The sequence below is a fragment of the Agelaius phoeniceus genome, chromosome 2 (genome assembly GCF_051311805.1).
Source record: "Agelaius phoeniceus isolate bAgePho1 chromosome 2, bAgePho1.hap1, whole genome shotgun sequence".
Taxonomy (NCBI): Eukaryota; Metazoa; Chordata; class Aves; order Passeriformes; family Icteridae; genus Agelaius; species Agelaius phoeniceus.
This window is the reverse complement of record NC_135266.1, coordinates 15,020,790-15,047,711: the sequence shown is the minus strand read 5'-3', so window position 1 is coordinate 15,047,711 and position 26,922 is coordinate 15,020,790. Positions and strand designations below refer to the sequence as shown.

At 37.7% G+C, this 26,922-nt stretch overlaps 1 protein-coding gene across 7 annotated transcripts in view; it reads left to right on the top strand.

The window, feature by feature from the left end:
* CNKSR2 (connector enhancer of kinase suppressor of Ras 2) overlaps positions 1–26,922 on the top strand; it is a 207,506-nt gene that overhangs the window by 141,398 nt on the left and 39,186 nt on the right. For all 7 annotated transcript variants that reach the window (XM_077172438.1, XM_054655123.2, XM_077172446.1 and 4 more), the window contains 7 exons: positions 7,525–7,573; positions 8,446–8,618; positions 10,592–10,665; positions 13,114–13,185; positions 18,943–19,010; positions 23,558–23,658; positions 24,835–25,366. In XM_077172438.1, the coding sequence (XP_077028553.1) occupies positions 7,525–7,573; positions 8,446–8,618; positions 10,592–10,665; positions 13,114–13,185; positions 18,943–19,010; positions 23,558–23,658; positions 24,835–25,366 (1,069 nt within the window). The remainder of the gene's footprint in view (positions 1–7,524; positions 7,574–8,445; positions 8,619–10,591; positions 10,666–13,113; positions 13,186–18,942; positions 19,011–23,557; positions 23,659–24,834; positions 25,367–26,922) is intronic.

Here is a 26,922-nt window from a genome sequence, read left to right as displayed (position 1 = left end):
CCTTAATTCATAAGGGCAATGGGAGTGTTTGGTATGAATTTTAACAGAATATGTAATTCCTGATGTACAGAAATTCTTTCCTTCTTTTCCCCCTGAAAACTTCCCCTCTTTTGAAGGAGTTTTCTGTTTCTTTCCCCAAAGGATATTATGTCCAAGTGCTAACAGAGAATAACTTGCAATAGTGTATCTTCCTTAAAGCAGAAATCTGTTTTCTCAGACCACCTACATCCTCTGCACTTTTTCTGTCACACTGTCAGACAGAGCATGAAAGAGATCATGCTGAGGGGTACAATCAGAAGTGTTGCTCCCTCCTCCTGCAGAAAGAGGTGTAGGTGCTTGTCACCATAAGCAAGCACCAAGGTGTTGTAAGGGGCATGAGACTTTTATTCTAGGCTAATGATTTTTCCTCTGCAAAGACCGTGGGCTTGGTGGAAGATGTTGTTAATGCCCCAGGGGTGACTTCTGTTTTACAGCAGTTTTTTTTCTTCTGAAAAGGTCCATGTTGTGCCACAGACCACGTCTCGAATCCAATAATAGATCAAGAATAAGTTTCTTAAATCTGTTTGGATCGTCTTGCTGTTTTAATGTTTAGATAAGCATACAAGGAAAACCTGCCTTCCCTGTGAATAACACAGAAATTTTCTAAGCACACCAAGATTTTTCCTGGAGGAAATTGCAAAGTTTGGTATCTAGTGGAGGGGCGTAGCAGCAAGGCACAAGTATCCATGGGGTCTTTGGGGTGATTTGTCTCAGATGCACCATGAAAGTACCAAAGGCAGTAGATAAAAATTAAAATACAGGAAATTCCATATAAACATAAGAAAAAGTTACTTTTACTGTGAAAATGGTTTAACTGTAGCAGGTTGCCCATGGAGTTTGTGGAGTCTTCATCTTGGAGATACTAAAAACACAACTGGCCACAGCCCTGAACAGCCTTCTCTGCTGGAGTCTGCTTTGAGCAACAAGGCTGGATAAAATGATTTCCAGGGCTGATTTCTTGCCTCAGTTGTTTTGTGGTTTTTCTGACTGGTCCATTCTCTTCAGTAAGAGGTTAAACAGGGAACTGATGGGAGTAGAAATCCAAATAAAGGGTTAAATACTGTTCTGTGACAGGTGATATTTTAGTTTCTATTTTCCTTCTTAAATGGATGCACTTGAAACACACAGTGATGGAGCAACTGATGCATCTTGGACTTTTGCCATTAAAGGATAAATAGAGTTTTTGAATCCTCCCTTTCCCTCCTAGATTTCTTACTGTCAATAAAAAGTAGTGTGGGAGGTACCAAAATTGCATGTTTCAAAGTAGATGTAGAGCAGAAGAATGATCACAGAATAAATTATCCTAATGAGCAGCACTTGTCCAGTTTAACTGTTTATTCTCATTTGCTTCAGGCAGCTGTGACACTGCTGCAGTCCTTGTTATGTCAGTCAGAAAGACTGGGGGAATATGAGAACTCTCATTTAAAGTTTATGTTGTCCAGGAGTTTTACTGCTTTGGTATTTCAGTTAAAGAGTCCTGTGGCTTAATGGCTAAGAAGGAGAGTCTTTCCCTAGTGGTGGAAAGCAGCACTACTGTATATTATTTTTCCAAATAGCCTGAAGATTTAAAAAATCATTTTATTTTTGCATTCATTATGCTAACAACTTCTGACAAAATACTTGCACTATCTTCTGCAACTGCTGAGTTGTATCCAGCTACTGTAGTATTTGCCACAGAGCACCCCCTGCCCCCCCCAAAATGATAAGGAAACATTTGGAAATGGGAGAATGAATAAGAAAAGCTGTACTTGCTATCACATTTCAGGCAATCATAGTTCTGCCCTTAGCTAGCCTATTTGTCTTGGATAAGCAGACATAGGAGCAGTTGTATGAAAAGAATAGACATCTTTGATGTTATCAACCCTTGTAGATTATGTGATAAGGAGACCATCCTGCACAGCTCATATAGCCATTGCTCACCTCAGAGGCACATAAAAAGTTGGCAGCTTAAAGATATCAGCCTATGTTTTTTATGCAGTAAAAACTCTTGAGGCACATATATGCTGTTTCTTTCTTTTTGTGGTCATTAACAAAATGCAAGAAGGAATATCTGCTGCTGATTGGCAGGAGGGTTCAAACTTTCTAATCTGACAGAGGTCTTCCCTCATCATATCTTTGTAAAAGCCCTTGAAAACTTTATTTTCCACAAATATCCATTAAGATAATTAGTACTGTGTACTATAGGCTCTTAATGGAGACTAAACAAGGTGGTAAACAGAAAAGATTTTGGCAAAATCCTGGGTTGTGAGTACCCTTAAGCATGAGGTGTTAATACTGATATAAAGCGTGGTGTTGTATCTAAATAGGTTTGCATTTTCCCCCTTTTCAGTCTTCTTTTAGCTCTGAAATTTTGGATCACAACACACCAAATGCAGAGAAATGTGTATGTGGTATATCAAAACAGTGAAAATAGAACATTGCCAATGTTCTCAAAGCATTGAGAACGATCTCTCAAAGTGAGAGATCAATGATATGATTGGCAGAACCAGCTTTCATTTTTTTCCCAGATACTGGCTTTTCCATCTGTAGCAGAAAGTTCCAGTAATCAGATGTGTTGCAAGCTATCCTGCTGAAACTAGAGAAAACTATCTTACAGTGACAGAGGGGAAGTGCCTGCCTGTAAACTGTTACTTGGTGTCTAAACTTGCAGCTTGAGAAAAATTGGATTTGACCCGAGCTCTAAATAAAGCTATAGATATGTGCTATTTTCCCTTTCAATCAGACTGAGCCCAGATTTGGGTAGAAGGACTGGATATTATTTTTTCCATAACCTGGTTCTCTCTTCCAGCTTTTTTTAAATGAGTGAGTAAAAAATCTCAGAAGAATAGTGGAGAAACAAAAAAGCCCTTGAATGAGAATTGTAGGTGCTGTCCAATATAGTACTAGTTGCTATGGTCAGTCTCTATTCAGAGAATCATCAGTTGTGCTCTTTTTTTGGTAGACCTACACATTCTATAACCATGAAGAAGTTCATATAACTATTATAATATATTTATTTTTTGGACAGGGATGTAATGTTCTGTTGGTCACACCTTTGTAATTTATGTTAGGTGTTAGAGAAGTCTAAGGAACACCTAAACCTCAAATCTTCAGACATCTTCCTCAGACTCTTGAAGTTTATCAAAATAACTAATCTTCTCAAATTTATCATTTTGATAACCAGTCTGTTTTCTGCTTTTATTTGAGCTATCAACTGGAATATAAGTTTTCTAACTTTCATCATAACAGTTATATCAAACAGTCTCCTCTTCTGATAGCAGTTTCATTCCAATTTAATATTAGTACTGAAAGACCATTTTATTAAGTTTCCTATTTGGCATGAAGCAAATAAATTCATTGAAACTTAAATAATTTCACACTTTTATTTAAATACATTTTTCCAAATAGAGAGCTATGAAATTACTACTAAATAAGTTACATTTTCAGGCTTCTGAACATTGATGACTAACTTTCCATCTTGTTTCCCTTCTGAGCAAATACAGAGCAGTCACAGGACTAACCAATAATAAATACTTTCTCCCAGAAGAGAAACCTGAATAACTCTGAGAATGAGACAGAAACATGATAGTCTCATTTCTTGAAAATGTGTTACACGTACCAAGATGCTGATATGTTATTGTGTGCATGCAAAGAGTATTGATTAGAGCACCTGTATGGGATTATTTTCTTGCTAAAAAACAACTACAGTTACAGGCCAGTGGTGATCTCTTTGGTTGGTATGAGCCTCCACCTGCAAGTTTTTTCCAGTGCAGCTGCATTGCTGTGCTGTAATCCAGAAAGGCTTTGCCCTGGGGCAGGTTGCTCTTTACAGGTGTGCAGTCTGCTGGCCTTTTGGAACTCTGTCAATCATTTTGAAGTCTGTTAGAGTAAATACAACCCACACAGCAAGTCTGGTAATGAACAGTTGCAGGAAGAGTGGGGCTGTTATGGATCCTCCCTGCGGAATTAAATCTCCATTGGCTCTTGGAATTTGCAGCTAAGATCTCAGAAAGGTAGGGCTAGAGGCATGCTAGAACATTGGTAAGAAAAACCAAACAGACAAAAAAACAACCAAAACTCCTCACCCAAAAACCCCACAAAAACCAAAACACTAAACCAGAAAAAGAAAAAACACTTTTATAAATGATATTTTATTCCTCTTAAAATACATGTCCTTTGAGGCTGCTAATAGGAAAGGAGGCTTATATATACATTAAATATTTCTTTGATATTCTCCTTAGAGATGCACTTGTCCAAGGGCTTTATTAAATAGAACAAGCTCAAAGATCACATATGACAGGAGAGAAAATCATGGTGTCTAAAAAAGTCAGTGAGTCTCAGTGTATTCAAAGGGGTTTTGATGAATGTTAAACATCAAGGGACACCTTGCTTTTGGGTAATGGAAAGCTTTTCTAGTTGTGTTTTGGATGACTTGAAAGCATATAATTCAGAATATTATTAAAGAGTTTCAAATTTTCTTCAGGAGTGCCAATTTCCACTTGTCTTAAGGTATTCGTCTATTTAATCTTTTCAGTGTCCCTCTTGTTTCCATTTTACTCATTATTTTGAGTTAATAATGACTTTCTTCAATATGGAATGCTGCTTTCTATTTCATTTCATGCTTGCTCTCAGAATTAGTAGAAGAGATGGATTCTTGGAAACTGGGACAAAATGTTTATGAAAGCAGTTAATCAAAGCTCAAGGTGTATCAGAATCAAAATGCAGTCAACATACATTGAATCTGGCTTTGTGGTCGAGTGATTAAACTGTGTCTTACAGCAAGTTTGCATTAGTACAGCTGAATTTCTTGGTGTAAATCCATGTGTTTAGGGTTCATGGAATTTAGAAGTAGTAGTTACATTATATCTGTATTTGCCACATCACAGAATTAAACTGTAAAAGGGGAAACATTATGGTGGCCAGCATTAGAACAGGTTGCTAAAGAAGCTGTGGAATGTACCTCTTTGGAGATAGTTTATCTAGGCTAGAGATGACCCAGAACAGGATCCAGTGTTGGCCTCAAAGCAAGCCTTGCTCTGGTCAGGAGGAAGGACATGACCTCCTGACACCACTGGGAAAACAGCACTAAGCATTGTCTTACAACTGGTAAGAGGCTGTAGATTGCATTCAATGAGTTCCAAAAAAAGCACCAAAAGAAGCATTTTTATATTTCAGCCTCACTTTTTTGCTGTTGTTGTTGTTCTCCAATTATATATTTTATATTACATATACATTTTCTGAATTAAGAAAAAAGATGGTGCTGTTTTTTGTAAAGGGTCAACTAACTTGAAGTCTGAAGTCTATGTAAAATAATATAGTGTTAGTTAAAATCACTGCAGTTGAAATAGTTCCCAGGAACTTCTTTCAGTTGTAGAATTTGCCCTTAATTATGATTTAATTCAATGAGCTAATTTAGAATAATAGCTGAATTTAATAAAACCTTTCTATTTTGCAATATAACATAATGTATGGAAAAATGGTTAGACATGTAAATTACATGCTTTCTTCCTGTCAAAAACTGATACTCCTTCATTACCCTTTCTTCCCAAAAACTGACTCAGAAGTTAAGAGGTGTGAACTGAGGTTTGCAGGTTCAATTTACAGACAAAACATCTAAAGAGAAGGCTTTTCATATGTTCTCACCTGCTCTCAGAATTACTTGTGAGAAAATGGAGCAGAGATTTTCCTTTTCTGTTTTGACACTATGAAAATAATAGTACAGAAAAGTCAAACAGCAGAATGAAATTGTCTGAGTTGTGAACTGAGAAGTGCTAAAGTTTTGGATTTGGATGTGTGTGAATTTTTTCATCCACTTTGAATTAAGTAAGATTTTCAGAGGGAGTTACTTACACACTTCTGCTCAGCCACTCTGTTATTCCTGGGTCATTAAGATCTCTTCTGGTCCTTTGCAGGTTGAAATACTTTGTGTGATGTAAGTGGGATGGGTTTTGCTGTCTTGGTTTGTTGAGAGCTGGTGCTGATTGAATTGGTACCAGTAGCAGAAGAAAAAGGACAAGAGCCAGGAAATGAGAACAAGTGGGATCCTCTTTTTAATTCCCAGTGGAGGCCTACTTTGACCCACGGAGGTAGCAATATAGGGGAGTAGGTTCTGTCAGATATGGTCTCTGAGGGATCAGCACATCTAGCAAGTCAGTTAAATTTTTTAATTACACTTAATTATTGTCTTGCTAGTAATTATTCCCCATGGGCAGGTTAGTTTTTGCTGCATGAAAATCTTCAGCTGTGAGGAAAGAGATCCCTTTGAAGCTGAGTCTGCTGCATGTGAGCTCAGGGGTGTGGGAAGCAGGGAGGAGAGACATTATTAGAATAGAGTCATTAAGGTTGGAAAAGAACTCCAATATCACAAACATTTGACCAAACCATATCACATCAATTAAGCCACAGCACTGAGTGCCAGGTGCAAAACCAAAGCTGCTCTTTGAATTGAACCTAGTCTCGTAAACTAGGGGAGAGGGTTTGTCTTACTACTAGGAACAGGATTTGGAATTGCAGAACTGTCAGTGCTTTTGCTTAGATTTATTTTTACCAAGTGGCACAGAAGTATTGATTTCTGTATTGATTCCTGGCAAGCTGAAATAGAAAGTTTTAATAAGCAGACACTCTAATGGTAACCTTTTTTTAGTTTTAACACTGATAACATTTGTCTGCCTTTCTAGAAAACTGAAGTTCAAAACAAGTCAAATCACATCTTTAAAGTTTTGCTGATTCATTACAGATTTATTCGTTTTTTAGTTCACTGGGGATTGTGTTTATCTGAGTCAAAGTATTTAAACAGAAATGGTTATAAAATGTGTTAATACCTATTGATCTTACTAATAAGCTAAGATCTTAAATAAAGGAGCAATTTCCATCCTGTCTCATTGTCAAGGGAGTGGGTTAGTTTGTGCAAGTGGATCAGCTGGAGGGAAATACTTCCACTTAAAAACCTGGTGGAAAAAATAAAGTTCTAGTTCAGACTTTTTATATGGGAGGCTTTTCCCCAGTTGTGATTAAGCAGAATTTACTGATGTCTTTCAGAATACTAGCCCTGGTTCTGAGAAAATTGTCTGATGGTCTAATGACCATTGCATGAATACTTCCACACCTGCATTAGGCAGTGTGTTATTTTGTATATTTACATATAGATGTCAAGAATACTTTATTTAGTGTATACATTAGAAATACATGGGCTGTGTAGTTTCATTACTGTACTAAACAAAGAGAGATATTCCTTCTTTATTAACAGAACAAGAGGAGAGGAACCATTTTGGGCAGAAACTACAGTTGGTTTGGCAACCTAACTGGAGATCTGCTTTGAGATGTTTGACAGTGTGCTTTTGCTTTACAACCTTATGCAGGTGAACTAAAATCACCTTTTTTCTTAGGCCTAGAAGTCTCTTGGTTGGTGTTACCTGATATGACTTAATGTAACATTTCTTTTATTGTAAGTCTGTGGTTGAATATAAACATTGCATTTTCACTTCTTCCATTTTGATTTTCTTGTAGACATTTCAGCAGTCTTCTCTACAGCAGAAAAGTAAAAAGAAGAACAAAGGTAAAAAATAAATTTGTTTTCATATATGGGTAGGAAGGGATTTGCCAAGATTAATTGTATGGTATTGCAGTATCTGAGGAACTCTAACTTGTTAGCTCCAGTAAAATGTTCAGTTCAGTTGATCATGTTGAGAATGTATTAGTCCATTTCTGATGTCTCATAGTTACCTAATGTTCCTCTACCTTCATGTATCTGCTTTTATCTTTTTTTTTTTTTGAATACTTAGACTCTAGCCTCTTTGGGGCCAGGGTTGGTTTTTCCAGCTGTGTTCAGGTAATGCCTCACTGCAGCACTTGCTCATTACCTACGCTCTCAGGTAATTTATATCATAGTAAATTTTCCTCCTTTGATTTTGAAGTACAAAGGCCTTAGGAACTGTTGAGTTTCAAAAAGAGCTGCAAAGAGAGGTTTGTGAACACCTGTGAAGTACTTAAATAGTTGTATTTGGTAACCAAGTGGGAAGTACATGAATTTATATGTTGTGTGCTTTATTCTAATGTGAAATATGTTGAAAATTACAAATAAGCATTTTTCCTATTTTTAAATATCTTGCCTTTCTTTTCTCTATAGTGTCTTCTGTCTTCTCTTTCTGTGTTGCTTTTTTTTCTTTTTTTTTTTTTTGTCTTATCCATAGGATATGAGCTCTGAGATGCTGAACATGGTTTGTTTTGGTTTGCTTTGGCCTTTAAATTATGGTGGTGTGCATAAGCTTTGTGGTCAAAATGGAATGCTTGTAATAATTTTTCATGGCAATTCAAGGTTGAAATTTTTAATCATTTTCTTAAACAGATATATAGTGCTTTCTGCATAGGTATCTTGTTGATTTAGTGGACAAATCAAATGCTTTCACATCACCTTATTGTCATTTTCAGCTCCCATTCCTGGTAAAAGCAAAAGACGGATCTCATGTAAAGATCTTGGTCGAGGGGACTGTGAAGGCTGGCTTTGGAAAAAGAAAGATGCCAAGAGTTATTTCTCCCAGAAATGGAAAAAGTACTGGTTTGTCCTGAAGGACACATCTCTATATTGGTATATCAATGAAGAGGTAAACACCTATACTCATGGTCTCAATGAATACTTTGTATAGTGCTGTAGTCAGGATTTAGTGTGAAAACAATGCTTTCAGTGCTTATATATGTTAATAACTTTATTCACCCAAATAATCATACTGAAATTAATATTAACTGTCTAACAAAATTACCATGAAGGTTTTGAGATAGCTGTTCCTTCCAATACACCTCTTACTACATGGAGAAATAACACAGTTTTCTGTGTCCTCATGACACGAGTTTAGAATAAATTTATCCTCAAACCCTTGAAAGCAAAAAGGTAATTACTTAATCCTGTCATTCAAGCTTAGTCATGGAAGTGTAAACTTTAATGTTGTGCTGCCTGGTGTTCCTTGTTTCTCGGCTAGGCAATTAAGGAAGATAGTTCTGTTTTCTCAGTTCTGTTCTCCTGTTGTTTCTTCTTTGTAGCTTTTGATATGATTTCAGTGCTCATAAATGCTGAACTTAAAAGCACAGGAGCATCCCAGCTGAATTGTGTACAGCTTTGATTATGCAACATTTTCTGCATTGGTACACATTTATTATATCAGCTTTAGCTGCAAAACTTTTTGCCAGTGTTATGATACCTTGATTTTTAATCCTATTAGACTCATTAGTAAATATGCTGAGATAAAACCATTGTTAACATCTGTATGCACTCTGTCCTGGACTTGTTCTTTTAATCACAGCAAGCATTTGTACATAACTTTTTCAAAGTAATCCCCAACTTCTCTCTGAGTAAAGAGAGAGCAAGCTGTTCCAAAGCCTGTTTTCTCAGACTCAGTCCATTTGTGCCTTGATCCCAGCTTCAGATCAGTAACCCTAACTCCCTCCTCTCCACTGGCTACTACAAGGTTTTCATCAGGGCAGTAATTGATGGCTACAAGTGCAGTGAGTGGTCAGCACTGGGTCCAAGGAGCAGCTCTGAGCTGTGCCATCCTTCCCATGTGGAGTGCAGTGCTCCCAGCACCTCCATCTCCCACCCCATCCCAAGTTTCCCTGAGGTTTTCTGAGTTTTGGTTATTTTTGAGCCCTCAGCTCCCTCAGCACAGTGTCTGTCATCATCAGTAGAGTCAAAGGCTGGTAGGGGTTGCATCAGTGACAGGTGGACAGACAAGCAAAACTGCTCTTGCCAAATCTCTGTTTCTCTAGGCAATCATTCAAAAAAGAAATAGCAAGATTATTCTAAACCATGTCTTTTTTATTTTAAAATACCCGCTAGTGCAGAACCAGTTACAATCCTGTACCTTCCACCTAATGACTCCAGCTCCAGTTTTATATGCTTCACATACATTTGTGTGCTTTCCAGCTTCATTTCTATGATTCTGTGTTAATTTTGCATGCAAAGTTATGAGCAATTAAATAACCAAGTCTGTATTATTGATGTAAGAGTAGCTTAATATAAATAATGCTTTCAAACTGTGAAAAGTCAAGGGAGATTGCATAGCTGATAAAATAAACTCTGTAGAATCTTCAGTGGAGAGGAGAGGAAGGTCAGATATATGCTGAATGTTGTAGAGAGATAAAAGTAGCTGAAGAGATATCATGCCTCTTAGCTGTGATACATAAAAATGATAAACAGCACCCATTGAAATTGGTTTTTTTCTCTGTTTCTTCTCTAGGCTGCATTTCTCCTTACTAATTAGTCCATTTTCTCCAAAAATTAACTAATTACAGTAACTAATTGACTGAATACATTTGGTCATTTTGTATATTTTCAAATGTTGGTTCAGCTGTGAAATTGTTCACAAAACTGGGTATTTAAAATGGTATTTTTCATGAAGGGGTCTGTCTTGGTACTTCAGCAGAACTCTCAGTGACTTCTGTGGGAGGTTTGCCAGAGCAGAGCAGACATTAGTATTCCTTTTGGAAAAAGCAGGCAAGTGAAAATATTTGCAAGTTTTCAACAGGCTGGGTTTCTTTTTTCATTTTACTTTAGCTACAGTAATATCTGGAACTATCTTTGCAGGATGAAAAAGCAGAAGGATTCATCAGTCTACCTGAATTTAAAATTGACAGAGCCAGTGAATGCCGCAAGAAATAGTAAGCATGCTTAAAAATAATGCAATTATACAATAAATGAAGTGCAAACAAAAGACAAGGTTTTCCTTTAAAACAGGGCGATAATGGAATTTTTTGCAATTGTCAGGAGGTTGTATCACATAATAAACTCATATGAAAAAAGCAAATTATTTTTTTCTGTTTGGAGTGCCATCTTGCCCAAAGAAGGTTATTTTTTCACTTCATTGTGAACCACAGTGCTTGACTAGACCAAAATTAATTATGAGCAAGAAGGCTGCTTGGCCACTTCTGTCCCTGTATTTTCCTAGTTCTACTTTCCTTTTTTCCCTTTCTGTTTGGGGTTGCTATTTTTTTTTTATTTATTTGTTGAGGGTTGGAGAGTCTTTGTGTTCTTTATACTCAAGAAACAGCTTTAAGCATAATACAGAGACCATCCAAATAAGAAAATCCCCAAGTTCATGGCCAGGCATCAATATTTAATGTAACTCCAAATCCATTAGCATCATCTCAAAGTTTGCTGAGACATTATTTCAGTCCTGGGGCAGAGTAAAAAAAAGAGGATGACAGTGATTTGTTGTATTTTTCTTATAGGACCTAAAGGTCTCAAAGAAAATTTCTTCTCACCTGTTTATGCTGCTGTCCAGATTTGTGCTATTGCACAAATCCATTTATTATTTAGATAAGTTCAAGCATGTGTAGCAATGTGACAGGTGCATGCTCCCACAGGGATATTTTTAGAGTCATTATTGTTCAAAATTTTTTTGCCTTGCCTTCTAATAATTTGTACATTTTTAAACGAGACTGGAATTGCTGAAATTCATCCAAAACATAATTTTCAAATGCAAAATGGTATGGTTTGTACTACCTGCAGTTCTACAGAAAGCGCCAACCTTGTATCAGTTGATCTATATCTCTCTTTAGGATGAGCTCTACACTTCAAGGTGGTCTCAAAGGGCAGAAGATAAAAGCTGTGAAGAAAAAAAAAAGATACATTAGCTTAAGTCTGTTGTCCTGTGTCCTTGGGCCACGTGGCTAAAGTCCTTCATTGTTTCTTTTTTGTTGGTGCAGCAGCATAAAGTCAACTCATTTTTCAGAATTGCACCCTGCTAAAATTGTTATGGTTTGATTTTACTTGATTTAATGTCTGTTGAATAGCAGCACATAAAATGTGGCTATTAAGATTCTTTGCTTGGGTGGCACATAAAGGGAAAAACCCTCTAAGAATCCAGATGACAGATGCTGTAACAGTTTTAAGAAGTCCAGTTTTAGGTCTCAGTGACTTGATGATGTCTTTCTAAACTGAGCAGATGTCACTGTACATCTGCTTTGACTTGCATAACACTGTTTGCTGTCATGTGTTAGAGGAATCTGTTTAGTCTCAATGTTATGTTACCTTCTCTAGCAGTAACTTTCCTGTTACCAATTTCATTTGCCTGATTTCTAAAACACAGATATGTGTGCATCTGTGTGCACACATACATGTATACTGAAAATTGCAAGCATGATAACCATAAAGAATGTCATTACCAGTTTTCTGAGACACAATTGATTAGAGCGTGATAATTATTATATTACATTATATATATGTGTGTATGTGTATATGTATAAAATCCATTATGTCTCAGAAAAATGGTGATGATGCTCATCATGTATCATGCTTGCAGTTTTCCTTATTTTCTTTAGGACTGTTACATTTTTTGTTGTTAAAGAGACACCTTCAGATTGTTCTCAAAATGATTCTTCTCTACTATAAATTATTCATTATTTCAAATGCATTTGCTGGGTCTTCAGGTTCTTCACCATAAATCTTTATCCAGCATAGTTAAAAGACTCTTTCTAGTAATTTATTTCATATTATGTATGAAATGCAGTAATTCTCTCAGCCCAGTCATGTTGATTACTTTGGTGGAAAGGAAAGATGAGATGTAATTGCCCATTGCTTAGGATGACCTCATGAAGACACTGTTGATTTGTGGCAGCTTTTCAGAAGTCAATCAGCACATCACAATTTCCTGCTTGAAATGCAGTCATTAGAGCTAAAGGTAATGTCAAAGTCATTGGGATGTGAGAAATCACAAGGACTGAGAATTTTACTGTTGTATTGAATTAATTGTTCAGTCAGTTTTCTGTTCAGAAAAAATTGACAGCTATATGTATATCAGCAAAATTACCCAAAACATAAAATTCTATCCTTAACTGATGATCCTTAACAGTACACTGCAGGTGATGGTTGAACAATTATTTATGCACATATGAATCAAGGATTATTTAGAAGGGTAGTTGAAGAGCACTTCACTTGGTGAAACCTGGCACAATCCTAAAAGTTGTATGTTCATATACTGTTTGGGGGCATGCAGAAATATGAACTCATCTCATTCCTTGGTGACCATGTGATCTTACATTTCAGAAAAAAAAAAAAAAAAAAGAGTTGTGCCATTACATTTCTTTAATTGTGTTTTTCCTCTACAGTGCATTCAAAGCCTGCCATCCTAAGATCAAAAGTTTTTATTTTGCTGCTGAACATCTAGATGATATGAACAGGTAAGGAAATCTAGCAAAGTTCAAGGACCCACTCCTTAAATGTGAATTTTCTTGAAGCTACTAATAACACAGGTATAATAAATTACTTGTTAGTATAAAAAGATAAGTTTAATTGCTGAGAAAATAGGTGCAGGGAAATGTTGTTTCTGACTGGCTTCATATGTTAATTATTTGATTCAAAAATATTACCTCTTTTTTGACACAAAGGTTTGAAATCTTTAGAAACATGCTTCTATGTTTCTAAAAAGAAATAAATACAGTGTGTGAAACAACATCCAAACACAATTTCAGAATTCCAGGTTTCTGGTTTTGGTTGTGTGGCACCTGCAAAGGTGAGGTATCTCCAACTTTGCTTCCTTTCATACTCCCAAACACATGAGGCTTCCTCTGGGAGTCCTTCTGTTTCTTGTCCTGAAGGGAGTAAGAAGTTGGAGAAAGATTTAAAGCAGTTGCTGGTTTTTTATGCCAGTCTTGAAAAAGGAGTGGAAGTTACAATGAATTTTGCAGATTCTCTCTACTTTGATGAATTTTGAAGTGAAACTTTGGTTGTTTTGGATTTGATAGGGAAAATTTCAGCATTTCAAAAAGAACAATGACTTAAGTCTTTAGTTCTTTGACTCCTAAATTGTATTGTATCTTCTTGGCCACTTGTGCAATTTTTCAGAAAAATGATTGAGACTTCAGCACAAAATAAACACAATTCCTCTTAATTCATTTGAATGGTAAATTAGAACGTGAATCCCATGTTTATTCAAATATTAGGGGGTTTATTTCATTTATTTTCACAATATCAACTGAAATTAGTTCAAAATAATATGCCATTTTCATCAAATGACAGACAACACAAACAAAAATCTATTATTGCAACCTGAGAATTGTTCTATCTTAGATAATGTCTGTTGATATCCTCACTGACCAGAGCTGTTTTCAAAACAGAGGAAAAAGGAGATAAAACTGAATCAGTAAAACTTAGCAAGTTCTATAATCATGGTTCTAGTACACATCTATAATCATCATCTAGTACACACTCTTCTGTGTGTACTAGATTCAACTACCTGGCAGAGCACCTTCAGGATACTGCCAGTTCATTGCTGATAATATTTGGGTGGAAAGGCATGCTGATACTACCCTGTGCCTGCTTTCCTTTAGAAATATCTGTCAACATTTTTTCAGAAGTTTGTGCATGACTGAGGCTCACTTCAAAAGTCTCTTCACAGTTAGGAAACGTAAAACCTTTTTATTGGTTTGGGAAATTTTAAGCTTGCATTTCCTTGATAATTCTGTCCAGCCAGTCACTCAAAAAGCAGTTTGTTGTGCAGCAAACAGAATAATGGTTTGGTCTGTATTCAACATATGCTGAACCACAGCAGTAGCTGAATCATTTCTGTCAGCAGGTCTTCACTCAGTATGACAAGGCACCTTCTTTTTGAGGATAGAAATTTATATATTTTTTCAGTAATCAGAAAACAGCAGCAAATGTGGAGCAGTATTTTAAAAATATATTGCACAGTGTAAAACCCAGGAATTAAAATATTTTTATTTTCTCACCACAAATAGTCTTTTTACCATATTTTGAAACTAGTGCATATTAATTCCTTTAGAATGAGCTTGACAAAGTTTCAATCTGAGTTATAAACATGTAAATTCAAACTCTGTCAGGGTCTGTGGAATTACTTGAAATTCTTACATTTGAGTTGCCATCAGAGTCTCACCAAAGAATTTTATTTTTTCTCTTTGTTTAATGTTTAAGAAAAATTATTTCACTTTCACAAATATTCAGTTAACTCAATAGATGGGAAAAAATTTACTGAAAAATAGTCTTTCAGATGCAGGGATAATAAAATGCTTCCTGTCTAAAAGTATTTTGAAGCCTAGATGAAGTAAAATACGGAATGAAATTATGAAGTTAAATTAGTTCTCTTTTGATCATTTTATGTTCTTTTTTTGTCAAATTTCTGACATAAATTCTAGTTGTGTATCAGGCAGTCATTTCAGTTTTGTTTATACTTGAAGCAGAAGAAATGACAGTAGAAAACTGCTAATATATAGAATTACTGAAAGTTCAAAATGGTTCAATTCCTTCATCTCTTGTATAAAATGATTCAGTTGTTTATATTAAAAAAATGTTTGCCTAAAAGCTATGAAGTTTTTGTTTGTGTGTATCTACTCACATAAAATGAGTATTTTAATCTCAGGTATTTCTGTCACTATTCCAATTTTCTTACTACTTTTATGACTGTGCCACACCATGGTGCCGGTAAGGAGTCTGGAGAGCTATAATCACTGAATTTTGTTGCTGTGGCATCTGAAGTCCCTTTAGTCCATATGGTCACACCAGCAAAATGTTCTTTTTACCTGTTAGCATGCTTTTTCCTCTGTGAGAAGAGGACAGAATATCCTTTATAGATGCATAGTACTTTTTTCTAGTGTAAATGTATAGTCATGGAAACATGTTGCTTGGAAATTCATTGTTATTCTCTTCACTCTGGTTAAACTGCATTCAGGTATTCATAGATACTCTAAGGTATCCAAATTCCCATACAGCACCCTGCTTTGACTAAAAGTATTGCATCTACCTGAATGTGAGATAAGATAGAGAATTGTTTCTTACTAGTCTGCGAGAGGGAGAGTACTATGCATCCTTCCTTACAGAAATTGCAGGTCTGCGGAGAGTCAGGGGGTTTTAATCCGGTTCTATGTGTCATAAAACTGTTTTAATTAAATACTGACAAGAAATGAATGTGCTGTTCTTATAAAGAAAAAAAAAAGGAAACCTGAATGACTGCTGCAGTTACCAGTGACACTGTATTTATTGTCATACCTAGAAAACAGACCTTAGAATTCTCACAAGAAAATTGAAGCTGCATTTGCTGTAAAGAAGCAATATGTTCTTGGCCTCTTGCCCTCCAAAGGTTACAGTGCCTACCAGGACACACACACTGAAGGGAAGAAAGATAGAAATCCTTCCAGGGCCTAGGGCTTTGTACCTATTAATATGCATATAAAGAAACATTTGTGTAGCTGTATGATTGGAACTTTTGTCCCCAGTGCATTGTAACCCAGGCATGCATTACTCCTCTTCCATTCTACAGGAGATCAGTGTGTTTCCTCTTTGATACAAGTCCAGTGTGTTGGATTTCTCATACAAGTCTGACTTGAACAAACCAGAACCCTGGCCATGCTTTATTAAAATAATACTAATTCCCTAACCCTATCTGAAGAAGCTTCAGCAGCTACATATCAGAAACTATGCAGAAGAAGTCAATACCATTCCTATAGTTTCCAGACTGGCAAACTGCTCAAAAGCTGTAGTTGTTCACAGTGTACAACCACATCAGGGGTTACAGCCACCTTCTGGTTCACCCCACAGGCACTGCAGGTCATAGTGCACACCTCAACACAGATCATGACCTGCAGAAATTCATTAAAGGTGAAGTCAGTCTGGTGTCTCTCTCAAGAGTGAGAGAATGCTACACATTTGCTGGGCTCTCATTAGATTTTATTTTTCAGGAAATAATGCTTTTCTGCAAACAGTCATCTGTCATCTCTGTAGCAGCATCAATTGACTGACAGTTGAGTGTTCATTAATTTAATTGGTTACCTCAATAATAAGCAAACTTACCAGGAAATGCTATCTCATGTTTAGGACCGAATGAAGGACAGGAGAACCTTTATAGCTCTATTGTCTAATGCTTTGTGGTCAGCACCCCTAGCCAGTGGGGATGATAGGTGGCTGTTCCCTGCTGGCAGTACAGGTGAGGGTGGTAAACCGGGGGTTGAACTGGGAATGTGAAATCCTGAAGAGGTGAGAGGCAAGCAAAGCACCATCCCCACTGTCTGCCATGCCATTTGACAGAGCACATGCTTGTCATCTTATGCTGCTTTATCCTTAGGGCACAGTCTCAGCCTTTGTGTTCCCTCTGCAGCACGGGGCTGGAGTGCTTTGGGTGAGGTCCCTGACTCTGTGCCTCTGATTTGAGCTGTCAGAGCTGGCTCAGCTGGCAGCTGAGCTTTATTCCCCAAAGGAGGTCTTCACATATCAAAAATGTGAGCCTAAAATATGGCTTTTTTTTTGGCTTTGAAGGTGTAACATCTTTGTCTGAGATGAGATTTGTTGGATTTCTCTTCCTGTATGCTGCTTGTTTTTACAACTGTATGGCACTTCCTAACAATTACAACTCAAATTCTAAGTGCCTCTTCAGCTCCCCTATTCTTCTGGCAGAAATTTTGATTGTGTGGTAACATGAAATATTCTGCAATCACTTTAGGAGCAAGTCCCTAGCTTTCTTCCCAATGTACAATGATTTATGGATTATTAATATGGTTTACAGATCAAAAATGTAGTCACTGTTTGACCAAACACAGTGGCAGTCAGTGGAAAGTGTCCCTTCCCCCATGCCAGGGGGGTTTGTAACTAGAAGATTGTTAAGATCCTTCCAGCCTGAAGCATTCTCTAGTTCTCTGACTCCATGATGACAGGAGTTAATTTCTAGGAAAGTAACTGTATTTAATGATTTGATGCTTGCTCTGCACTGCAGTGTCTCGAAGGCAGGCATGCAGGAGACATTACGAAGGTATGTCCTCTGCTGAGACAAACATCCTGTTTCTGTGCATGCAGTATGCAAACAAAACCCATCAGGCACAGGTTTCTGACATGGGGGTTTCCCTTTCCTGAAGAAAACCCAAACCTGACTGGAGTTGTCTTTCTGTATACCCTAGCAGTTAAATTGCAAGCCAGTAGGTTGGCAAACCAGGCCTGTCAAATTCTGACTATGGGATGACTGGAGCAAGTAATTCCAGGTTTACCATGGACTGGACAACACAGGAGATTGCCATGGTGGTTTAAAGCCTCGTTGATGAAGGACCTGATTCAGTGTAAGCATTTGGCTGATGAATACACTGAGAGCCCCATGGGGGAAGAGCACAGGTTGAAACTGCCCTGCTACAGACAGTTCAGTGTATGCTTGGCAATGACAGCCCTATTAGAAGAGAGCAGCAATAGCTCATTTGCTTTTTGATTGGGTTTTTTGGTTGTTTTTTTGTGTGTTTGGGTGCTGGGTTTTTTTGTATAGTTTTGTTTGGGGTTGTCTTTTTTAATTTGTGCAATTTATGGAAGCACTTTTTCAAGGCTAAATTGGGATTAAAGCCTTAGATGTGAATTGCATTGAAGCAACTATCTTTCTCCCTGCATTTCTCTGACACAAACACAAAAGTGAATTCTAATATGCCTCCTTCTCTTTGTGCATGGCACTGTGGGTAAGCTCTAAAACATAATGGCATGATTAAACCACAATGTCTGTTTGGGAGTGACCCTTTTCTTTTTACTGCAATTTTCTGCTCTGTTCCTCTGCTAAGTTGCCAATTCAGGCCTTAAAATATTGCTTAAATCTCTGAAAAGTGGTATTTGTTCTTAAGAAATCAGAACAGCAGGAGTATTTGTGTGATGGCATATCTGTGAGCTGCAGACTTAACAACTCTTTGATTATCTCTAAATCCTTTATTTTACAGATGTTTGACATCATACATGGTTTTCCATTTGAAATAAAATCCTTGCTGTGAAAACAGTTTGTTCAACAGCAAAATCATAGATCTTTGGAGACTCCCTGAGTAAAAGTATCAAAGAGAACAGCTGTCTGATATGAAAAATAACATTGTCCTTAATCTCCTTCAGATGCTTCTTGGTTTGTTTTTGCTAGAAATGCATGCAAAAATTAATAGGCTGGATGGGTATCACTGTTTTTTTTAATATTATTTCAGATGGCTCAACAGAATTAACATGCTTGCTGCTGGCTATGCAGAAAGAGAGAGGATCAAACAAGAGCAAGGTAATATGTTGTTATTTTGTTTTCTTCTGTCAGCTCTTATCACAAGTTCATCTGTTCTCTTTTCCCTGCTGTGTATCAAGCCTCATTCTCGTCATCCGAAAGCAAATCACATATGGGTATTGCTGTTATTGCTTTAGAGAATTCCTTCTCTGACAGGAGTTCTGACTAATTCCTTCAGCCTCTGATCTGCAGACACTTCTGAGATTATTTCTGAGAAGGCTGCAAAAGATAGCTAAAAGAGCAGATATACTGCCAGTAAGCTCCACTATATGGTACCAAGGAATCTGTCTCCCTTATCAGAAGAAACTTAAGAATCTGGAGGCTAAAAAAAGTATTTGAAACATTGCATTTGTGTTTGAATTCACAGAGGGCAGGAGTGCATGAAATTGGTCTTGGGAACAAAACCATTTTTCTAAAGCCTGTTGAGATAATTGGATTTACTCTGAGCACTTTAATTTTAAGGCCACTTAAATTTTGTGATTCCTACTGGTTTTACTGTATTGCAGTGTGTTGCTACAGCCCTGTTGGTATTTCACTTGGAGTTGTTGGCTTACAACATTTTACATGTTTATTTTTTATGCCTAATATTTATTGGGTCAAAAAACCAGCATATATAAAATAATGTGTTGACTTTCTTTGAACTGTTGCAGTAGAAATTGTAATTGCAGACAGAAAAAAGAAAGAGTCAGTCCAATTGTGTTGTGGAGGCTGTTTCTTAGAATTGCCAGTGACATGGATCCACAGAAGGGTTCCTATCTAAGTATCTGCTTTGGCAAGCAGATAGCTTTTGAATTCATGCTCTTTTTAACATATGTACCCAGCAGCAAGCACCAGAAAATTGCAGTGGTAGTGATGATCCAGAGTTTATCCAGATGTCTGTCTGCCTGCTTCCCACTCAGTCAAAACCTCAGTTTTTAATTCTGTGGTTCTTAAGCCTTCATCAGAAAGATTTTGGATTTTGAGCCAAAAAACTCATGTCATTTTTGCCACCAGGCCCTCTGTATTCCCACAGCCCAGGGTAGCAGCACCATGCTCACTGTTCTTCAGTCATGTTCTCAGTGCCTTACCAGACCTGGAAATCAGTTTGGGAACCATATTTCCTAAGCAGCACTACAGTAACCTGTTAGAAAGAGCCTGTGTACCATCTGTTGTCACTGCTTGAAGAGGCTGTGAACAAACTCTGAATCTCAGAGTCTTTGAGGAAATCCTCTGTTTTGGCATTCAAAGCCAAATTACAATTTCTATTGACAGCAGGTTGGCACTAGAATTACAATGCCATGTGGGACAGTAAGTGAAAAGGTGTATGTTATGCTAATGCTGTCCAAGTGCACAATTACACATGATGCACCTTTCAAAATCCAGATGGACGTGGAGAAATATTTTTGCTACTAAGAAATCACTGAGTAATAAAATAGCAGATGATCCAGATAGACATGAGATGATGTGCATTCAGGCCTCATGTAGCTTATTATTAAAATGTCTCCCTATTGAAGATAATCAGTGAATCCCCACTGACTATGCAAATTATATCCTAGGCACTGACAGAGTTCTTTATTACCACTCTAACACTATTCACTCATGTTGATTTGTTGCAGGCAGGTAGGTAGAACTGTACCCTCTTTGTGTGGCTTAGTTGTGTTTAGTGTGGGAGGCAGTATCACATTGTCCCCTCGCTGCCCTACAGTGTTCTAATGCCTCTGGTGATTTTCCTTGGCTCCCAGCACAAGGGCTGTTACACAGCCTCAATAGTGCCCCTAATTAGCAAAGTTAGCAAAGTAAAACCTCTCTATCACTTCAAGCATTTTTGCAATTATAGAAACTGTGAAGCTGGAATTTTCTATATTCAGTGACTGTACCAATTGTCATCTGCATATTTGATTTGACAAAAGCTCTTTTCTTTCTGTGCCGTTCAGCCCTTTGCAGCAAAGCTTTATAATGCCTCTGAAACAATTCAACAGGAGTTGTCAAATCTGTCTCAATTAAGAGTTGAATGGTTCTGAATGTAAAGTTCATAAATATATTTCAAGAGCTTCAGAGATGCACGAATCATCGAATTGTGGGTGTACTGCTGAATAAAATGTTACATTCTGTACAGAACAGTTTTATAAAAATACCTTCAACTTTTCATATGAAATACAATGCACATTAGCAATACATCAAGGGACTTCCTTGGTTGGAGATGTTATATGCTTTCCAGTCACATAAATCAGAGGGAAAAAATCCCTAGTTTATATAAATAGAGTATATTTATTCAGGAAATGGCAGATCAGTGTTGGTTTATATATAATATATTCAGTCTGTTAGTCATTGAGAAAACTTTCAAGATATGCCTGATGCATAGAGCTTGTCCATCACTGAATTGGACAAATCTACAGAGAGAGATACAGCAACTGTTTCATAGCATCATACATGTTTTAGATGGACTCTAATGAGTCAGTTGCCAAAAGCAGAGCATTTATAAAAATTGGTGGGAGGCCATTTTCGTACATTTTATCTGAAAATTGACCCCTGTTACTGCAGAAATTTTCAAGACAAGCTATAGGCTGCCAACAGAATTCCCTGTCTGAGATAAGGTGTGCAAAAGCGTCATCCTGCAGTGTTCTCTTGTATGTGGATTTGACAGCAAGAACACCTTCGTATTTTTAGCCAAAATTGGAACCTGCACTGAGACTGCTAAATTTTGCTTTCAGAATAAACAGCTGAGCTCCAAGTCTGCAGAAATGTCACAGAGCAATGCAGCTCTGACAGGTCTCTCACCACACAGCACACCATTATGCTTTGCTGCAATAGGAACAAACATGCCTACCTGCCAATATTTTCAGCTGTTTTAAGTTGCTGGAAACAAGTTTTCTTAAAAGTAGGATTTATTTAGAAAAAGAGTTTTCACTGATTTAGTCTTTCATTCACCAGAAAATAATTATTTGCAGATGTCTAGAGACATAACTGTTAGGATTTTTTTTTTATTTTGTAGTCATAAAAGCTTTATTTATGCAACTTATTTATTATACTGTTTAAAGAGAATGTCTCAGCTGTAAGCTTGCAGGAAGCAAATGAAAAGGCTTGGAGTAAAAACAGAATTGCTATTGTGTGGAAAAATTGAATAGATAAATAAGGCTGTCCCCACCAATACTGAAATCTAAAAAAATACAAAGCTATAGGGACTCCTGTTCAAGGTGATGTCATTTAAAGGTAAGTTTATGCTTTAAGTCTTGAGTAAGATTAAATATGGTAGATCACTGATCATACAATACAGTAATCGTAAGAAAAAATCATTAAAGACAAAATTACATGTGGAGCCAGCTCGGATTTTTAGTTTAGATAATTTGTGAAGCAGCAATCAGTCTTTTTCTCCTTATCTATCAAAGAGAGAGTAGTAATGATGCACTTTGTTGAACACTTGAGGTGAAGTGAAAATTGCCTGTGGTTAATCTGTGAGCAGTCTGAGCTATAGTGTCCTGTCATACAATGATTTACCCAAATACTGGAAGGTGATACAGTCAGAAACAAAGTGACAACCAAAATGTTTGCATAAGTCTTACAATGTGCAAAAATGTTAAGAGTTGTCTGTCTTGAACTGAGTCAGCAGTTAACTAGGGTTTTTTTGCAGGAAATATTAAGATTCAGTGTCCTTTTAGTTAGATGCTGTTCTACTTCAAAAAAATATTTGTAACATAATAAATTCCCATGTAGTATATTCTTCCCCTTTGAAATAAGCTTGTCCAAGACTTGATTTCCTGAAAAAATGAAATATTTTAATTAAGCTTTAAACTTAACCCACTAAATCTATGTCCTTTATACTTTCTCATCCTTCTTTTTGAATTCTGTTCTTAAGTGTCATTGTCATATTTTTCCTTACTGTATCACCTTTATGTTCTTGCATGGACAACAGGGCAGCAGCTGTTTTATGAAGCAGATATATGACATAAAGTTATTCTGTCTTGCCTTAAATACCACTGTTTGTTATTAGAAATTGAATTGAAAAACGTGTCTAACTGGTAGAATATAATGGAGAAAATGGGTAGAAAAATAGCACTGATTATTCATGGGTGCAATAACTCCTACCTGTTTGATTTTCCAGTTGGTTAAATACATTTGTTGATGTTATTTGCAGTCAACAAGACTTTAGCAAAGCTATGTTTTTAATAATTTCTGCTCAAAAATATTTCAGTATTTTTCAGCCAATAAGTGTCCAATTGTAATTATTTTTGTGGCTGTATAAATATTTGATTGTCTGATACATGTATTAAGAGTATTCTGTATGCCTGTTGCATTTCTAAGGTGTGCACAAGAGTTAAATTTGTGGCTCATTTTCACATTGTTGTCCAATAGCTCTGTAATGGGACATTAGGTTTATTATACCCCATAATGTTTAGAATTTTCCCTCTTTAGATTAAGACAATTCCAAGTTGCAGAAGCTAACACCTGACAACATCAGCATTCTGATATTTCACTGCCAACAATACCAAAGGAGGAATTTCATGTTGCTTTTGTGAAAAAGCATCAAAATGTGCTGGCAGTTTTTGACCTGATTCCTGTGTGACCTGCAGATTACTGGAGCGAGAGTGACAAGGAGGAGGCTGACACTCCATCGACGCCGAAGCAGGACAGCCCCCCGCCCCCGTACGACACCTACCCACGGCCACCCTCGGTGAGTCACCTGCAGCTGTCCCTAGAATGTGTGCCCAAAGGGCCACCTCGGCCTGCCCTGCTGCCCAGGAGCACAGTCATGCCCCCAGGATGGAGCTCGACCATGAGGCTTTTTTAGTCAATGCTTGACTGAAGGCATTGGTTAAGCAACACGCATTGCAGACTTCAATGGCCATTGTTGCTGTTTCCACCGGTTTGCAGAGAACAGGGATTTATAATCCCACTTGCTGTACTAAATAGATTAAGTTACAGAAGTCTTTCTTCTTTTTCATTCATGATGGACAGCTACTCATCCATGCAATCCCTCACCACCCTCTTATCAACTTTCTGAGAAAATGTTATTACCTCAGAAACAACACAGACTCTTCTCTAAGGCTCCAGCAGTCGTGCTGTGAAGCATTACAGTAACAAATTACACTTGAATTTCCAGAGAAATGCCAGCATAAAAATGTTCTGTCTTGTATTGCAAACAGCAATACCAGGTGTTCTCTTATTGTGAAAAAGTAGGTTTCTCTTATAGAGAAATTTAAATCAAAAAAAAGGGGGATTTTTTTTTTCTTGAAGCAGTTGTTGACATAAAACTATATTATAGACTTATAACTTAGTCTCCACTGAAAATTCTAACTTTCATCTCTGCATACTTAGTGTTAACTAATGCACCTTATTTGGATATGGTTTTTGGAATGAACAGTGGGGAAATACAGGGGAAAGAGCATTCATGATGTTTAATTTGAAGGCAGTAGTTTTATCTTACAAAATTATAGACCTTTGAATGACAGTACTGAAGTACTGCAAGCATGATTCCAAAGAAAGGCAAAATAGGATAACAGGCATTTGGATAGCATTTTTAAGGTTTTGAATTAATCAGGTACAGCTCTTCTATGTCTTCCATAGTGCCATAATTTGCAAAGTTTTCTGCAAATTTTCATGGCTTATTTTATGGATTAAGTGACATAGTAAAGATACTTACTATGAATAACTATCAGTATTTGACCTACAGGCATGACATACAGACACGGATATGCATTAAAATTAGGATCAGGACAGATTAATTAGGTACATTTGTGACTTATTAATGAACTGGGTGCCATGGCTGAGAATGAGAAGTAGCAGGTTATTATTAGCAGCAGCTCTCGGAGTGCATTGATCTGAAGGCTGCTCCTTGCTGATGTTGCAGATGAGCTGCACAAGCCCCTACGTGGAGCCCAAGCACAGCCGCCTGTCGTCCACGGAGACGTCCCAGTCGCAGTCGTCGCACGAGGAGTTCCGCCCGGAGGTGGCCGGCAGCGCCACCGAGTCCCCGGTGCGCAAGACGGCGAGCCAGCGGCGCTCCTGGCAGGACCTCATCGAGACGCCGCTCACCAGCTCGGGACTGCACTACCTGCAGACGCTGCCCCTGGAGGACTCGGTGTTCTCCGAGGTGGCCGTGGTGTCCCCCGAGCACCGGCGGCAGTCCACCTTGCCCACCCAGAAGTGCCACCTGCAAGATCACTACGGCCCCTTCCCCCTGGTGGAGGGTGAGCGGATGCAAGCACTGAACGGGAACGGGGGAAAGCCCCGAAGCTTCACCCTGCCTCGGGATAGCGGCTTCAACCACTGCTGCCAGAGCCTCTCGGTCGGTGCTGCCGACCAGCACGAAGAAGCACAGCAGAAGGAGGTGGAGGAGGAGGAGGAAGGCAAAGCAGCAGAAGAAAACCAGGAAGATAAAAGTAAGTATGGGACATTTCTGTGGCTTTTCAAGTGTCCTGTTTGTGTAATGTAGAGGTTGTATTTCCTTTTTCCTATCAAATATCCCCAACAGTCTTTCAACATCCCCCATGTTTTACCAGGTCCCTCTTGTTGCACACCTCTTTGGTCTGCCTTATGTATGAGGCCTAATAACCAGAGTGCTGCATGACCTCTCAAACACCAGACATTTCCCTGTAGGCTGGTCACCAGTCACCTTCTTCTAGTAATCCTTAGCTTAAATGGATTTTGCTTCCATGCTTTTCTTCATGTTTACACTTGCACAGTATCCTCCTCCAATGACACACATGTGTTTAAGGGATATACTTGGTAAGATTTCCAGCCAACCCCATGTGAGCTGTAAAAACCTCTTGGTAAATCCGGGAGTGCGGAGTCAGGCTGTGATTGTGCAGTATCCAGGCAGGCAGGTCACGAGACATCCCAAAATCTGTAAGAAGTTTAAAAAGAGAAGGTATTTTTCCCAGTTCCTCTCATTGCAATTTATAAGGAAAGAAATTAAAAAAGCATTTCAAACAAAAAAAAAAGTAGAGAACAACTGTGACCAGCGAGGCTTAAAAAAAAAATCATAATGCTGAGTAACTGTCCCAGTCACCTGGCACATAAACTCCATAGATATTAGTGCTATTTATCAAACATAATCCAAATAACCAGGGATTAGAGCAGGTCCCTGCCCCTCCTGAACATGTAAACACATTTTTGTGTCTGTTTCATGCTCTGTCCTTCACTGTCATTTGTGGAGCTTCTCAGCATGTGCTGCTAGCAACGTTGAGTCCCCACCCAGCTTGTAGGGTCAGTTGTTGAAGCCTACACTCATGATTTGTGAGGTTGCACTGCAATTAAGTTATCTGAAGAGGAAAAGAAGGCAGGATAGTCCTTGAAGCTCTCCAAGGGTCTCTGCTAACTGTTCCTTCAAATTCAGCTTTTTCACTGCAGTAAAGAAGTACAAAAATGGTTAAGAGAGAGGAAAGGGTAATGAAGGCTTTGTATGATTAACTATCTACCTAAGTTGATTCATTAAAGTTAGCACCTTTGTTGAGCATTAAAATTCATGTGGATGTTATTTGGTGTACTTGGGAGAGATCAAAAGTTTTCCATGGTGCTTATGCTTTACGCATTACCTTCTAAACATCTCCAATTCTTTACTTTCTTCTGCTGCTTTGAGAAAACAATGGTTTCTTTTGCAGATATTAAATTTGATGCCATTAAAAGTTGAAAAAGGCACTATTTCAATTGTGTTCATGCATGACCACTTTGCAAAAAACTGATACATTTATTAGGGTAGTATTAGATTTTTACTGACTGTGAAATGAAACTGTCTAATTAACAGGGTTAAATTTCATCAACCATTCAGCACATTTTGTCCTATTTTTAGCCTTCAGATTTGGTTTTCAAATGTGATTTTACTGATAGAAACATAAAAAAAGATTTTTAAAGTCCTTACTGAAAATGGAAAGGGTCAAGGAGACTTTCCACTGGCTTTGCTGTGCTGTTTGTGCACTACTTACAGATACCATTGCAA